This window comes from Chanodichthys erythropterus, chromosome 24 (genome assembly GCF_024489055.1).
Source record: "Chanodichthys erythropterus isolate Z2021 chromosome 24, ASM2448905v1, whole genome shotgun sequence".
In the NCBI taxonomy this organism is placed as follows: Eukaryota; Metazoa; Chordata; class Actinopteri; order Cypriniformes; family Xenocyprididae; genus Chanodichthys; species Chanodichthys erythropterus.
In genome coordinates, this window is record NC_090244.1 from 21749172 (window position 1) to 21767498 (window position 18327).

Here is an 18327-nt window from a genome sequence, read left to right on the forward strand (position 1 = left end):
AAACCACTAGGCAAGTGTTATATATTTTGTTCACTTGAGTACTTACAATATCCCAAATGTTTGCAACTATTTGTAAATCGTGAGAAAATTGCAATTTTATCCAAGGCTCCAGGACGTGTGAGGAGTCGCCTGTTACGTCATACCCGCGTTATCCTCGGTTTCCGGTTTTATTTTGTAGAAACCATGGAAACACCAAATACGCTTTAATATATTACACATTTTAATAGACAAGGGAACAACTGTTTTGATATATTTATAGACAGAAAATCAATTGTTGTTATATAGCTCAACACGTTTAGTCTTATTGTTTAAATCACTTTTCTTGATCTTTTGCGAGTACCATGTATTACCATGAAAAACACTATTTTGTGAAGTAGCTAACATAGCATAATCAGATGCAGCTTTATTTTTAGTAACAGTAATACAGCATTTTCTCCATCATACAATACGTTTTAAAATTAACTACATGCCATTTATCAACACAAGCCCTCCAGTATTTTAATATATTCTGTATTAAATATATATCTATCTTACTGCAGTGTGCAACAGTGTCTCACAGCAGCCGCCCAGCATACGCACAGAGTAATGTTATAACATAATTTTCAACACTCAATGTATCTAATAGGATAAACAGAGCTGCGTTACCTCATACTCATGACCGGAAAAGCGGCAGGACCGAGTGTTGCGGGAGCTGAACGAGGTGCTGGAGTGATTGATCAACACACGCCTCACGAGCAGCGGAACTTTTATTATGACACAGTCGCTGGCGCCGCTTCCGCTTTTCCGGTCATGAGTTTACGGGAGCTGTCCTTGTCGACAGAACCAGCGGTAGATGGTAAACAGTAATTATGTTCCATAAATAAGTAACACAATCCACCATAAAACGTGCAAGAAGTAAATAAGGAACTGCTTGAAGCAAGCTAGTGGTTTGCTGGACGCTAGACACTACTTCCGCATTTGTCAACGGCACTGTTGTCATGTGGTTTCTACGTCAGTAAAGGCGGTAACAAAGTTAACTGACGTCATTGACAGGCGACTGCACTCCCCCGTGTCACTGTTTAGAATGGGAATTTTCTCATGATTTAGAAGTAGTTGAAAACATTAGAGATATTGTTAGTAATCAGCTGGACAAAATATATAATACTAGCCTAGTGGTTTTTGGATATTTTACTGCAAAAATTGTACATATTGTACCTTTAAAGACCGTTCAATCTAGAAGGCAGCAAAGGGCAATTTAGCCATTTTATTTCATTTTCTAAGGTGCTTATTTATATATTTGAAACATGGCTATTTCTCGTCCCCTGTTTTATCAGTGAAAATCAAGAGAAGATGATCTATTTCCTTCTGTTGGATCGTAAGGAGAGATACCCCAGTCATGAAGACCAAAACCTTCCTCCTCGCAATGATATCGGTAAGAAATAAGAATTCAGATCTCAGATCAGACCAAATTCAGAGAAGTACCAGGTTCTTTTGTACAATTGAAGTCGACATGAAATGAAAAATAAAAAAATTATATATTTATTAATAATTGACTGGCCTTACTGTGCAAAAGATGTACACTGCCGTTGGTGTGAACTGGTGAGTTAGTTTCTGTGTGTGTGTGCAGATCCACCACGGAAACGCGTCGACTCGCCCATGCTGAACAGACATGGGAAGAGGAGGCCGGAGAGGAAGTCTATGGAGGTGTTGAGCGTTACGGATGGAGGTTCACCTGTACCGGCAAGAAGAGCCATCGACATGACGCAGCATGGACAGAGGTGCAGAAAACACACGTACTACTTATATTCTCTTTTTCCTTCCATCTCTTTACTTTTCATGATGACTTCCATTGCATGTAAAAAAAAAATAAAAAAAAAAATTGAAATGATGTTTTGTGTTAATTAACAGCGTGTCACGGAAAGTTATTTACCAAAATAACAACATGTAACATAAAACACAACTGATAAGAGAAAAAAAAAAAAAAAAAACTAAGAAGAAATTTACGTTTTTTTTTTTTTTTTTTAAATCTGTAAATTGTTTCCAAAAACTGTACATGTAACACAATTTTATTGCAAAATTACATTAAAAATGTCCCATTAGATCTCGCCGTTAAAGGGTTAGTTCACCCTAAAATTAAAATTTAGTCATCATTTACTCACCCTGGTGTTGTTCTATTGCTGTATGCATTTCTTTCTTCTTTTGCAATCTATTAAAACAGTTTAAAAAGAATAAAATCAGAGTGCAATCAGTCGCATGTAGCTCATTCAGTAAATGCACAGGTAAACAGATGTTTTGAGTCTGGATTAAAAAATACCCCGCTCACACTCGTCCATATAATGGCAGTGAATAGCGACCAGCATCAAGCTTTTAAAAGAACACTTAAAAGTATCATAGAATGATCCCATGCGACACGTACTGTATATTCCAAGTTTTTAGAGGGTATACAATGTGGGTTTGGTGAAAAACAATCCGAAATGTAATGTATTATTTAACATAAATATTGACCTCGGCCGTTGGTCTTAAAAAAAAAAAATCTATATAAAAAGCCTGTACTGTACCATTTGAAGCATTTGATGTCTTAACTAGAGTCTGTGAGCAATCCTACAGCTTTATTTCTTTCTATTCTAAATTTTACAAATAATTCAGTATTTGCCTCTTAAGGCTTTCTTGTGTCTTACTCAATACTCAAAACAAAATCTCAAAATAGAGATTTTTTTTTTTTTTTTTTTTTGGTTTTGTTGCGCATTTGATGATGCATCGAGTGCAGGCCGCGTTCTCCGGTGAGATTTTCTAACTAATTCACAGTTCAGGAATATTTCATGGCCCCTCTGGCTATTTGTCATTGCGTTTGGTTTGAGAAACGCAGCTGTAAGGCAAATACTGTCAGAGGCTTGAGAAATTATTCCTGTCATTCACCTTCATCCTGTATTTCACTCCTTTTTTCTCAACGCTACCCTTTAAGACCTCATTTTTCATGTGACGCTTCAAATATTGGGTTTGGAAATTCTTCTAAAAAGCTATCTGAAAATAAAAACGAATGAGAAAAACACTTCAGTATCCAACACCATTGAAAAAGCCAATACCTCACACTGTCTTTTATTCTTTATAGCCGGTTAGTTCAGTTCTTTGTTGTTTTGTTCAGAGACTCACTGTTGCTCACTTTGTCTCCTGCTGCAGTAAGAACGTGTTCAGTAAAAGCTTGGATATCTCGGATGCCAAACGCAAACCAAAGAGCAAAGAGGAAAGGTACTAGCAGACCCTCTGACCTTTGCATAGTTCACAGAGCTTTAGTCATCAAAGATGCAGAGATGTTTTTCCTGTCCTGAGCTTTCCAACAAGACCCTTTTACTGACCTGCACTGCATTAGAGGTTCCTGGCTTCTGTCGTCAATAATAATGTGCTGAAAGGATGATTTTGTAAAAACGATTTTGACACACTGTGGGGTTGGTTAGTGTTAGGATCTGAGAGTTTGGAGTTTGAACAGAAAAATTTTCTGAATGACAATTAGCATACTTCTACTAAATATAAAATGAATGTAATGTGTCGTGATGGTAAAGTATGACATTTTTTTGAGCCAATTATTCAGTATTAGGACAAACTATGTTGCTATAAATTGCGTCTTGATACCATGTCAGAGTACTTTCTCAAAACGAGTGAATCTCACAAAACGTAAGGATCAAGAAATGTAATTAAATTTTTCACTTCAAGTATAAACAACTGAAAAAAAGTGGGGGGGAAAACTCTTAATGTAGTAAGACAAAATCTACTTATATTAAACACATTCTGTGCTTCAATATCTCATACAGTGCTGCAAGTTTATTTTAATGAATTTTAGATATTTTAACTACAATTTGTTAAAATAAAAGTACAACTTTAAGCTACTATCAGATGTTATACTATAACAAACTGGTTTTATGATCTGGCGCAGTGTTCTTTTAGTATATATATATATGTATGTATGTATGTATATATATATATATATATATATATATATATATATATATATATATATATATATATATATATATATATATATATATATATATATATTTCAGCAATAACAGCACTGTTCTGACATGGATTTTTTTTCTTCATAGAATTCAACGTAAAATATAATCCACCTCGTAATTGTTTCATGTAAGGGCTAGGACTAGCATTTTAGCTAAATGGTCGTGACAGTTCACTCAAGTTATGCTATTTCTGTTGCTCAAGTTAATTCAAAACCTCATTTAGTGGATAAAATAACTTTTTTTTCTGATTGTATGTGGGTTATCGTCATAGAACCAGGTTGAAAATATATTATTTGTAGCATGTTATACAATGCTAAAGGCTAGCACCTGCTTAGCATTTCCCTTATAGATTTAAATACATTTTATTAAAGGAATAGTTCACTCAAAAATGAAAATTTGATGTTTATCTGCTTACCCCCAGGGCATCCAAGATGTAGGTGACTTTGTTTCTTCAGTAGAACACAAATGATGATTTTTAACTGCAACCATTGCCGTCTGTCAGTCGTATAATGCGTGTCAATGGGAACTTTGTCTATAAGAGTCAAAAAAACATTCCAAAGACAAATCCAAATTAAACCCTGCAGCTCGTGACGACACATTGATGTCCTAAGACACGAAACAATCGGTTTGTGCAAGAAACCGAACAGTATTTATATAATTTTTTACTTCTAATACACCACTATGTCCAACTGCGTTCAGCACTTGCTTAGTGAGGTCTGATCGTGCTCTGACAACGGAAGTGATCTCTCGCACTCATTGAAGCAAAGCGTGAGAGATCACTTCCGTCATCAGAGCGCGTTTTCTGACCTCACCAACTGGATGTGCCGGGCAGTTGGACATAGTGCTGTTTTAGAGGTAAAAAATAATATATAAATATTGTTCGGTTTCTCATACAAACCAATCGTTTCATGTCTTAGGACAGCAATGTGTCGTCACGAGCCGCAGGGTTTAATTTGGATTTGTCTGTGTTTATAGACGAAGTTCCCATTGACATGCATTATATGACTGACAGATGGCAACGGTTGGAGTTAAAAATCATAATTTGTGTTCTACTGAAGAAACAAAGTCTCCTACATCTTGGATGCCCTGGGGGTAAGCAGATAAACATCAAATTTTCATTTTTGGGTGAACTATCCTTTTTAAGATTAAATCCATTTAAATTGTAAATGTGACAGAATACATGTTTATATACAGTATGACTTATAGTACACAGATTGAGTCAAGGGCCCTCCAAGAATTCTCTTTGGATTTCACAGATGTATATCATGAAATTAACTAGCTTACAAAAAAACGTTCGGTATATCCAGTGTCGTTCCATCTATCTTGAAGCATCATCCTGCAGCCAGAGCAAAAATGAACTCCACCTCTATTTATTTTAGCCTCCGCTATCTTTTTCTTCACTACCATTTTTCCACGTAAACTTTGAACCCTCACCTTCCACTGTATAATAACAAAGTAGGTCTCATTCCTCCAATTCATTTCAAAACCCAATTTCATTACACTCTTTTCATTCCCACTCAAATGGCCAGACGTATCTGATGGCAGGATTGAAATGGGGAATTGACGGGAGATGACCTGAGACTGACATATACGCCACCTGAGGATTTCAAAATGATTGCGTTTCAAAAGGAAGCAGCCGCATACCTTAAGAAAGACGAGTCTAGCTCTGGCCTGCTGCTTACTGCATAGTATACACTGAATAGTCCTTATTTAAATATAAATAATAATAATGTGAAATAGTACTGTGCAACAATAACATTTGGATGGAAATTTCTGGATTTTTGTAATTACGTATGTCCCATGGCCATTATGAAACCAGTGGCATCGGGTTATACAATTTTATCGTCAAATAAAAAGTGTTATTTTGCATTTTTCATCCTTTTTATATAAAAAAAAATGTAACTGTTGGCAGTGGAATAATGAGATAAAATGTTGAATTCTGATTTATTTGTCAAGTTTGAGATGTTCAGGGGAAGATGTTCTAAAATTACAACAAAAAAAAAAACCCTCTCTGCATCTTTACTTCTATTTGGACTAGACATATTTAGGGTGTGTTCACACTTGGCAGATTTGGTTCAATTAAAACAAACTCTGGTGCGATTGCTCTGTTAGTGCAGTTGATTTGAAAAGTGTGCGCACCAAACAAGTGGACCGAGAACCCTGAAAAAGGAACTCTCGAAATATTGAACACAAGATAGACCAAAGTCATCTAAACTAACTAAAAACAGTTTGTGAAGTCACAGGATGCGAATCTAAAAAGAACAGAAAGGACAGGTTTTTCTCATCATAGTCGCAATGCCATTACGTTTGGTACAGGTGTCGGAAATGCCGTCTCCTTGCAGCAGATCTTTGTTTGTGTGTGTGATGGAGGAATTCCTTAAAATTGACAGTGTGAACACTAAGCGAACCGGGACTGAATGTATCATTTTCTTTTTTGATCTGGATCAAAAGAACCAAACTACAAGTGTGAACACAGAGTAATTTAGATCCATATTTTGCTATGATTTTAGATGGCGTTACATTGTATTAGTTAGTGTAGATCTTGGAGTCTTTTTTGACATTTTGAATTTTTTGTGTTTTGTTATTCAACCTCCTAAAAACAGTGCATTTTGAACTAGAAGCGACCTCAGAAACAGACTTTCTGTTGCATCATTTGTGTTGTTGTGCTGTTTATTGACTTTAAAAGGCTTGAGATCAGTGTGTGCCAGAGAAGAAAAAGAGACTTTGAATTGTAATTTTTAAAAGCTGGATATGTGTAATGAAGCATGTGGGAAGGAGTGAGTTTTTTGAAATTGAAAGTACACAAGGAAAAGATGTGAGTTGTTATGTGGTTGTTAATTTTGCAGTTAAAAGCATGCTTACAGTAGTCAATTAATATCCTAATTTATTTTAGCAAACTGGTTTACTTAAAAAAAAACTGCTTCCAAAAATGATTCACTGATTCACTTGTTTTTTATATTTTAGTGATGATTTATCTGTAAACAAAGATTTTAATGCTCTGACTGCTGCAATTAGTCACCACCTAATGCTCTTCACGTCTAAATATAGGATTAACATTTTATTCGTTTCACATGCTGTTCTGCGTATTTTAGCATTAGCTGAGTTCTGTCTACCCATCTGACAGTCATCATAGCCATCTCTATTCACTTCCTCTAGACACCCACACATGAGAGATGCCACTCATTAGAAGGTTTCAGCCTAGCCTATTGATTTAAATATAGTCTCAGGTCATCTCTTGTCAATTCCCCCTTTCAATCCTGCCATTGTCTATTTTCAACCCTCATTCTAAAATTATCCATTTTTAAGGAGCAGCTTCTTTAAGGCTTGTAAGTAAATTTACAGGCAGAGCATTATGAAATCATTTACTTACAGTTTGTGATACAGCTGCTGTCAAATCCAATATAGCTGACTGCTTCATCTGTCAACGAAGGTTTCTTTGCAAACTCTCCATTACATTGTGCCTCAATTACAAATCTGCAGTCAAATGCTCCGAACAAACATATAATGCTCTGACGTTATTACAATTTCCTGATAATTTGCTCACCCCCATGTCATCCAAGATGTTCATGTATTTCTTTCTTCAGTTGAAAAGAATTGAGTTTTTTGAAGAAAACATTCCAGGATTTTTCTCCATATAGTGGACTTCAATGGGGATCAACAGTGCAGCTTCAAAGGGTTCTACAGGATCCCAGCCAAGGAATAAGAGTCTTATCTAGTGAAAAGATCGCCCCCCCCCCACCCCCCCCCCCCCCCAAAAAATAAAAATGTATATACTTTTTAACCACAAATGGTCATCTTGCACCAGCTCTGCGATGTGCGTTACGTAATCACGTTGGAAAGGTCACGCGTGATTTAGGCGGAAGTACTCCTTTTCCCCTCCAACTCCAAAATTCATCCAACATTGTTGTTTTACCTTTTTTTGTAAAGGTAGTTTTACTTGGTCTTTGCATGTTCGCTTTGTAAACACTTGCTTGGTACTTCCACCTACACCACGGGTGACCTTCCAACGTGATTACGTAATGCATGCCACATTGCAGAGCAGTGCAAGATGAGCATTTGTGGTTAAAAAGTATATAAATTATTTATTTTTATTTTTTTTTTAGAAAATGACCAATTGTTTCACTAGATAAGACTCTTATTCCTCGGCTGGGCTGGACTATATGGAGAAAAATCTTGGAATGTTTTCCTTAAAAACCTTAATTTCTTTTCGACTGAAGAAAGAAAGACATAAATATCTTGGATGACATGGGGGTTAGTAAATTATCAGGAAGTTTTAATTCTGAATTGAACCAATCCTTTAAACTGGACGCGTCAAAGCGAGCATTCTTTACTCTTCCATTTGTCCTGTTGTTGACAGACTCAAGCGCGTGGATAACCGAATCTGTATACTGTATCCAGTGTAGACAGCGGCAGTGATTATAATGAGTTCTGTTTGCTTTCCATCCGGCGTATAGGGTAGTGTCAGCTGTTAAGTGACTGAATGCAAGTGGGAGGGTCCTATGGTGCAATAACTATTCGTCGATGTCTTGCTCTGGTGCCACAAATCCCGCATTATCCAAACGAGACATTTTTGGAGCTTGATTAAATGTTTTGTTTATGATGAGGAGGACATCTTAAGCTATGAAACTTGCAGGATGTTTTAATTGTAAGGCCCCTTACACGTCAAAAGATCAAAGCAAATTTGATTTCTCATGTCATGACCCCTTTAACCTTTATCTTGGTCTTTTTTTCCCCTCTCTCTCTCTCTCTCTCTAGTGATCTTTCTTTTTTTTTCAGAACATTGAGACTCTTGCTGACACAACTGCATGTTCTGTTCTTAGTAAAGCTTACCCTGATTTTTCGGACATAGGGACTCAGATTAGACCGCTCTCCGGCTCAGTGCTATAGGGCCGAGGGTGCTGCTTTTATCCCAAACAGACCTGACAACTGACCTGGATTAGAGATCCAGAGAGACAGAAGGACACAGATCAAGATTCAGAGTGACAAATGTGATAAGAATGTGGAGAGAAAGACGAGATGAAAGTTGTTGAAGTCTGAGACCACTTTGAATATCACTTATATATATAAATATGAACTACTCTATATATATATATATATATATATATATATATATATATATATATATATATATATATATATATATATATATATATATATATATATATATATATAAAATCAAATATAGAAGTGTTTGGAGTTTATATATTAATAAAAACTAAAATAGAGTATGCATTGTCATAGGAACAAAAAAACAAAAACATATTTATACATTCAAAAGTTTGGGGTCAGTAAGATTTTTTTATTTTTTTTTAAGTCTTTTCTGTTCATCAAGGCTGCATAATGTAAAATACTATTTTATAACTAATAATAAAAATATATATGGCCTGGTGATGGCCAAATAAAAAAAAAAAAAAAAGTAAAAAATAGACTAATAAAGCTTGATTTGCTTAATCTCTCGGAATGAGAGTTCAGTTTTGCTTCTCCTGCATTCCCCTTTATGCACCCTGTTCTTACTTCCTGTCCCTTCTCAGCTGTAAGTAGCATCTCACGTGTGTGTTTTATGGTCTGTATCCACACAGGTCACGGTCCATTAGTGGCGCGTCCTCTGGTCTCTCCACCAGCCCTCTCAGCAGCCCTCGGGTGAGTAAACCCCTCCCCCAGCACGCCTGCTTCTGTCTGTCCGCCAATCAGCACGCATCTGCTCAATCACTTTCATGGCAACCATCACACACTCCATTTCACTGTACATACTACATGACTGTGATTAGTGATATTTCTATAAAAAAACGAATTTGGATGGTTTTCTTGGCTGTGACATTTCAAAGATGGACTATATGGTACTACACTATGGTACACTACATATATAGTAGATGATATTAGCAAGCAAAGTGCTCTTGATGCAAACTCTTTAGATGTTTGTAGGTGAATTTAGTGCTTTTTATTGGGATGTGCAAAACATTTTTTCAAAAACCCTTATCCAGCAGTCATGAATGACTGGAAAGCTCAAGAAAATGAGCTGGTCATAGGTGTAGGATCCCTGGAAATAGCATTCTGGCCTCTGGCAAGCAAAGAACGCAAGAGTGAGTCATAGAAGAAAGCAGTTTTTGTTTCATGGAGATATATTCTTTCATCCTATCTGCTGCTTTCTGTGTCTTTCCACTATAGTGGAAATCCAGCTCAGGGAACGCTGTAGAAAATCCCACTCCTCTGATTAGCACAGAAGCTCTTGTCTAAACTTTTCCAGTTGAGTTGTTTAAGACAGCTCACAGATTACTGAGGCCTTATCCTAAAGCTTGGCAACGTATAGTTCCGTTTCCAAGTGGAAATTGATTTGGAAGTTCACTCTAAACCTGTATGCCACATGAAAATTGAGGATTTTGAAGGCAATCTTTTCATGTTTGACATAAATTAGGTTAATGTACTGCTTGTTACTTTTGTGTTTTTGTTTGCTTTGATTACTTCGCTGTATTCCACCTGTGAAGAGATGATTAGTGCTTGAAATATTTCTGCAACTTGGTAGCTTTTGTGTTTCGAGATTTGAGATTTGAGGCCTTGCATTTCTTAGACGTTAGTTTGTTAATAGATGATTCATAGATTCATATGGGTCAATAACATGACTCATCTTTTGTCCTATATATTAATTTATTTAAAAATACATTGAAATACATTATTGAAATACATTACAAATACATTAAATACACCAATTCTATGATGAATCTCTATGAATTTTAAAGTAAAAAATGTCAGGGTGATGCAACTGTCCTGATATCATAATGAAAGTGAAAAAAAAAACAAATCAAAAGAATTGTCTTATATATAATATGATCTATAATCTTATATTCCAAGATTACCATATCATCTAATAATATTTTAACAAATCTGCTTCAGTGCTTGTTAATTGTCCACCAAATCAAAGTTATGTGGTTCAGCCAACAAGCCGAAACCTACAAGAGGAATATAGAGAGGACTCCAGTCATTTATTATGACTGTGTGTCCTGGTCACTAACACGTTTTACACTGAAAAAATATTTAAAAATTATCTGTACTCTCACATGTATTTGGAGTAAAATAAAATTATACACTTTATTTACAACTTTTTGCTTCATGGCTACACCTTATGACATTTTTAGGGTTATTAAATTTAAACCTTTGTTGAAATGGTATAAAAGTTTTTCAAAACTGTATGAAATTATCATAATTAGTACATTTATATAAGAATATGTCTATATATACATTATATGTCATTGACCCAGATGCTGCAAATGACATTGTCCACACCTCTCATACATGATTTCTTGTTTGATATCCAAGTTGCTCATTTCACGGAAGAAAATTTGGTGTTTAATCCCTTTTTATTTTCCCATTGGCAGCTTTCTTTTGTGTGCCTGAATAGACTCTTGATTTGCTCTTCACAATGGTCTTGTTGCATCTTTCGCTCACCTGTCTTGGCTAACTGCATGATTCTTTTGTTTCTTCTCCATCACCACGGATCCCTTTTCTCCCTAAATTATCCCTTGCCTTTTTGTGTTTTTTACCCTTGCTGCTTTGTGACTCGTGCCTGTATATCTCGATGTGTTCTGCTCTGGTTCTTGACTTCCCCTAAAGCCCGTCCGAAAGTTTTGTGTCCCGCCTCAGTCCGCTGAGCTGCTCTTGTCCCCCAGTTCTAGTATCACTGACTCCCTAAAACCAAACTCAGATCAAAGTGGGGCAAAACCCCTAACTTCTAACTCCCTAACACCAAACTCTATATCCGAGTCTCTCTTGCCCTGCCCAAAGACCCAAACTCTTCCAGCCAAACCCAAAGACAAGCCCTTACAGTCCGCCCGATCAAACCCTTTACCTGAAACCGAGCCTGAACACATTTTGACAGCCAAGTCAGAACCTTCGACTCCATGTCATCCTCAAGCTCCCTGTATACCGGGCAGCCCACTGGTGCGGCGGGCGACCCCAGCCTCCATCATTCCCCCTCAGCTCTCAGTCCCTTTTAGGCCTGTTGTCCCTCTTTCTCCCATCCGTCTACACCACTTCCACCCTGTGCCCGGCTCTGACCACACCACCAAATCTATCCCTACCATACAGGTGACCCCCCACCCCTCTCCAAGGGGCAGCCCTATCCCTACCCCCAAAGGAACACCTGTGCACACGCCTAAGGACAGCCCAGCAGGAACGCCAACCCCTACGCCACCCCCCAGCCCCTCCATTGGGGGAATGCCCTGGAAGACTCGTCTCAACTCCATCAGGAACAGCTTCCTGGGCTCGCCACGCTTTCACCGCAGGAAACTGCAAGGTATCTTGACAAATTGGTGGATATAGTAAACAATCTAAAATCCGTCCATCCATCTGTTCTCCAAATTGCTTGTAGGGTCACGGAGATGCTGGAGCCTATCCCAGTGTCTCAGGCAAAAGCCAGGAAAACAACCTGGGGGTGGCCAGGCTACAATTCATGATGCCATGAAATCAAAATTAGAGTTTTTTCTTATAGATTTGAGGCTAATCTAGATTCTAGCATACTCCTAAAAGTTAGCATATGCACACATTTAAAATGTACACCTTTTCTCTTCTGGAAAAGAAAACCAAAGATGTTATTGGCATCATTTTGTTCACAGGAGTGTATACAGATTCTTGTCCAATATGAGAATGAGAATGCCCCACCCCCTTAATTCTTAAATACATTCTGCCTCAAACTAGAAATAGAAAAGGGTTGTGAATCTGTCTTCTGCTTTTGTCAGGCTGTAGCATAACTAATCACTACTGGCTATTTGAAAACAGTCCTGTCCCAACTTACTGTTTCAGCTGGAAATAAGTTGTCAAAGGAAAGAAAATTGTTTTCTTCTCTTCTTTAAATTGTTTCATAGGCATCTTTAATAACCTTGCTTTGCTACTGGCTCAGTAATAGGTCACCAAGAGAATGATTTTGGCTAGTTCTTTCAAATCCCCAGTAAATGGAGTCACTCTGCATTGAGTCATTATAGACCTGAAATAAAGCTCTTACCTCCTCCAGATTGACTGGATCTGTTTCATGGCTTGTTGTTGCTAAATTGTCTCATTTACATATACTGACTGTAAACTAATATTAAGCCTGCTGCCATGGTTACCACCTCACGTTGTTTCAGTAGCATCAGTTTGCATTTCTAAATACCTTTTACTGCATGTGACCCCTTAATGATCCAGTCTTATTGGTGGCGTAATTTTTAATCTCAACCTGAGACAAATACTATGACAATACGATGCTCCTTTGCATGCAACTATAGGCTCTAATTATGTATGTCCTACATAGTGAGATGATGAATTAATGAACTATTTCAAAGTCATAAGACCTTGATGAATGACAAAAACTGAACATGCTAACATCCTTGCTTTATTCTGAACAGTTCCCACTCAAGAGGAAATGTCCAGCCTCACGCCAGAGTCTTCCCCAGAGTGAGTACACACCCTTTTATATCTTTATAGATTTCTCTTTGACTTCTATTGTCTTTTCTTTTCAAGAGAATTATTGGCAGTCCTAGGTAACTTACTACTGGGTGGAGGGGGTTCATTTATATACAATTCTGTCAAATCGATTAATCGCGATTAATCATCTAACATAAAAGTTTGTAAATATTTATATTATGGCTGTGCGATTTAATCGTAATTGATTTTTTTTTTCAATTTTGGCTTCCAACGATTATGAAAACAAGATAATCGTTGTAAAACAATTATTGTGCCACTGCCCCATTCCGTCCACCGCAGCATCACAGAGGTACGCTTTCGTTCCTTCCTAAGCGAAACTTGACATCCAAATCAGCCGAATAAGTGAGTGTTGTAAAATGCAGTGTTACTGTTGCTAAACTGCAGGATTTGCTTGATATTAAACTGTGTTATTAAAAGCGCATTAAGCCGCAAAAGAGATTCCCTTGGTGGCTTTCTGTGCGCCCACACCGAGATGCCTTCACACAAAAATGCTGAAATGCCGTTTTGGTGAGTATCCCCGTAAACACAGTCGGTAATGTCTTAAATGAATGTAAACAGTTGAGAAAGAAAACACATGTGTAACAGTATATTGGATAGCCTAATAAACCTGCTGCATTATTGTTAATCAAATAAAAAAAGACAAAGATAAAATCACTCGCTGCTCTTGAATGAATAACTTTTGTAGTTATAATATGGATTAGTCTATATTTAATGTCTACAGCAGAGTTATTTTACATTTGATTACTTTATTCAGTTTATGTTGTAGGCTATTACTTATCTGAATACCACTGTTAGAACATCTTCCTAAAAAACCTAAAGCACTCTTTATTTAATTTGTATTTTTGTTTAGTTTTATTTGTCCATTAATTTCTTTTTTCTTATTGTATTGCTGACTTTTTATATGTCTTCTGTAACTGTTTTGAGGACATTTTACTTACATTAGCTAACCTAGTATTAGTTTTTGCTGAAGTATCAATAATGTTCTAGAAATAGGCGAGCATAAGGATTTGAGTGAGTTTGACAAGGGCTAAATTGTGATGGTTAGATGACTGGGTCAGAGCATCTCCAAAACTGCAGCTCTTATGGGGTGTTCCCGGTCTGCAGTGGTCAGTATCTATCAAAAGTGGTCCAAGGAAGGAACAGTGGTGAACCGACGACAGGGTCATGGGCTGCCAAGGCTCATTGATGCATGTAGGAAGCGAAGGCTGGCCCGTGTGATCCGATCCAACAGATGAGCTACTGTAGCTCTAATTGCTCAAGAAGTTAATGCTGGTTCTGATAGAAAGGTGTCAGAGTTTGTTGCATATGGGGCTGCATAGACCAGGGGTGAGTTTCCTGAAAGCACCGTTGGTGAACCATGGTCGTAAGTCCCATTGGACTTTCTTGGTAACGACGGAACTTGCCACCATAGTTCGCTTTGGGAAACGCACCCCAGTCAGGGTGCCCATGCTGACTCCTGTCCACTGCCGAAAACACCAACAGTGGGCATGTGAGCATCAGAACTGGACCACAGAGCAATGGAAGAAGGTGGCCTGGTCTGAGGAATCACATTTTATTTTACATCACGTGGATGGCCGAGTGTGTGTACGTCGCTTACCCGGGGAACACATGTTCCTGAGGTTGTGGCCTCTTTCTGCAGGATAATGCACCCTGCCATAAAGCAAAAATGGTTCAGGAATGGTTTGAGGAGCACAACGAGGAGTTCGAGGTGTTGAATGGGCCTCCAAATTCCCCAGATCTCAATCCAATCGAGCATCTGTGGGATGTGCTGAACAAACAAGTCCGATCCATGGAGCTCCACCTCACAACTTACAGGACTTAAAGGATCTGCTGCTAACATCTTGGTGCAGATACCACAGCACACCTTCAGGGGTCTAGTGGAGTCCATGCTTCAATGGGTCAGGGCTGTTTTGGCAGCAAAAGGGTAACCAACACAATATTAGGAAGGTGGTCATAATGTTATGCCTGATCAGTGTAATGTTATTTATTATAGTTATATTTTAACTTTCTACAGTATAAATTATATATATATACATTTTATTTAGTCCCTTTTATTAAGCTGCTGTCATCATGAGGACCACTTGGAGGTCTCTACAGTGTAGGTAATTTCAGATTTCATTATCATTATCTGTATTATTTTCATTTGGTTTCCATGAACATGCTATAGAGCTTTTCCAGGTTACCATTAAGACAGTTTTTTTTTTTTTGCTGGAAACGCCACAAAATGCAGCTGCCAGGAAACATCCTCTGAAAAAGAGGAAGTGTAGACCTTGAACAATACTTACCCAACAACAGAGTTGATGTAAAACCCCCTCAGCACTTCAGAAATCATTGTGAGTTATGTTTGCCTCTGTTAAACCATTTAGTCTGTTTTCCACTCTAATGGAAGCTCAGTCATATCTTGCTCCCACTGAGGCGGGTCTCACCACACAGCAGACAGCAGACAGCAGTCACAAACTCTCTCCCCCACACGGAGTGATGCCTCATCCTCTTTTGTTTTCTATTTTGTCTTCCATAACTTATCCGCCTCTCTCTCGCTTTCCGCGCCAGCTGGATAAGCCGCGGCACTCTCTGCTTTCTTTTGTCATCGTCTGCTATAAATCAGTTTCTGGAAGCTAAGTTGTGAGCGACTGTGCTTTGTTGATACACAACAGCGGCGGACTGAAGCTTTTTAGAGCTAGAATGATGTTTAGACAGACAGTTATTCCTTTATATGCTAAAACAAGACCAATTTACAGCTGCTAGTTTAAACACCCGGGGTTTGGGTTGATTTGCCATCAACAGAGATGCTTTGAGACCTACTGCAGCAAAATTGCAACAGTTGTTTAACAATACTTTCACTAAATATTGGTTACAAATGCATATAACTGCAGCTTATACTCTGAAATGTACCATAGCAACATGCAGAAATATATACTGCCCGGCCAAAAAAAAAAGGAAAAAAAGTCGCTATTTGGATTTTAATAGGCAAATACTTAATCTTTGAATGGATCATTATTATAGTGATTATTATGTTTCTAGCATGTTATATGTTTGGCAATGGTTCTTTTAACTCTTAAAAGATGGAGTGAGTAGCTTTTCAATTCAATTCACATTTATTTGTATAGCACTTTTCACAATACATATTGTTTTAAAGCAGCTTTACAGAGAATGCATGTCAACATTACAATTTAGAGAATCTGGTATTGGAGGTGACTGTCCAACGTATGTGGTTTCAGAAATGTACATATACATATACTTGCTTTGTACTAATTGTAGCTTGTTTATTGAGGAAGCAGGACAATGCATTACAGTAATCTAGTGTAGACATCATGAATGCATGAACTAACTTTTCTGCATCAGAAATAGATAACATATTCCGTATCTTAGCAATGTTTCTGAGGTGGAAGAAGGCTGTTTTTGTAACATATGAAATATGATTTTCGAAGGACGAGTTGCTGTCTAATATAACACCCAGGTCTTTAACTGTTGAGGATGGAGTAACAGTACATCCTTCTAAATGCAGATTGTAGTCTGAGAGATTCTGTGTACAGGTTTTTGGTTCAATAAGTAATACTTCAGTCTTATCTGAATTTAATAGAAGAAAATTACAGGTCATCCAGTGTTTTACTTCAACACACTCTGTCAGATTGGATAATTTGGAGATTTCATCTGGTCGTGATGAAATGTATAACTGAGTATCATCAGCATAAAGTGAAATAACTGAACATAAACATACAAGCTTGATAAAAATGCTCATTTTATAAGAAAATTTCAGACGGCACTTAGAGGCTTTTGCATCTGAAGTATTCATACATATATATATATATATATATATATATATATATATATATATACAGTACACACACATATATTATGTAAATGCAAACTTTTATTTTGGATGTGATTAATTACGATTAATCGTTTGACAGCACTCATTTAAACCTGTGCAAATAGGATGCATCTTTTATGAAATTTACAGAAATGCAACAGTTGATGGGTGTTAATGGCTAGCAATACATATCCCTATCATTAACTCAAAGATAAATAGCCTACTCCAAACAATTTATATTGTAGCCAAATGAAACTCAAAGTTCTGCTCTGAGAAGAACACACTAATACTTTAAAGAGCTCAAAGCAACTTGTACGCCACTAAATATGTGGATTCTTAAATTTATATCACAACAAATTATGCATTTATATTTTGGTTTTTATAAAATAAAAAAAAAAAACATTCAGGGTGAATATGTACAAGAGCATCTTATGGACTTTTGTACGACTTCATTAAATTTTTCTCACAACCATCAATATGACCTCATGCAAAGTTCATCTAGTTAATTTTTTGGTAGATGCTCTGCTGTGTGCCGATCTTTCATATAGTCCCTTTTATGAATTATTCAATATCAATTTATTTTGCATAAGCACCATAGGATCTATCTTATTCTGAGCTCTGATAAGGACTGATCTTGTATCCCCTGAAGACTTCATAAAAAGTTAATGTTTTGTCTTTCTCTCGCTCTGCAGACTTGCCAAAAAATCTTGGTTTGGTAACTTCATCAACCTAGAGAAAGAGGAACAGATCTTCGTGGTTATTAAGGACAAGCCACTGAGCTCTATAAAAGCCGACATCGTCCACGCCTTTCTCTCGGTAAGCAATCTATTTTGCATGGCTCCACTCCAGTTTCATTCCTCTGTTTGAACGGCAGCTATGAATATTTGAATATATGCTTCTACGTTCTCTCTATCGGATCGAAAGACTTTCCTCATCGCAACAGTTTTGATTGGCTTGGCCGGAAGCTTGTGTTTTTACATTTGCAAACACCTTTCTGATTTGTGTTTCATTTCTATAAAATGCTAGTCTGTGATGTTTCCATCCTCCCCGTGGCTGCCTCTTTCATTAGAGGTCAAT

The 18327-nt window shown here is 37.2% G+C and overlaps 1 protein-coding gene across 1 annotated transcript in view; it reads left to right on the forward strand.

Annotated features, from left to right (window-relative positions):
• The window catches only part of brsk2a (BR serine/threonine kinase 2a), a 273553-nt gene that overhangs the window by 239192 nt on the left and 16034 nt on the right, over positions 1–18327 (forward strand). The window contains exons 11-17 of the mRNA XM_067379486.1: positions 1314–1411; positions 1607–1757; positions 3157–3225; positions 9569–9629; positions 11595–12276; positions 13361–13409; positions 17943–18066. Coding sequence (XP_067235587.1) covers positions 1314–1411; positions 1607–1757; positions 3157–3225; positions 9569–9629; positions 11595–12276; positions 13361–13409; positions 17943–18066 — 1234 coding nt within the window. The remainder of the gene's footprint in view (positions 1–1313; positions 1412–1606; positions 1758–3156; positions 3226–9568; positions 9630–11594; positions 12277–13360; positions 13410–17942; positions 18067–18327) is intronic.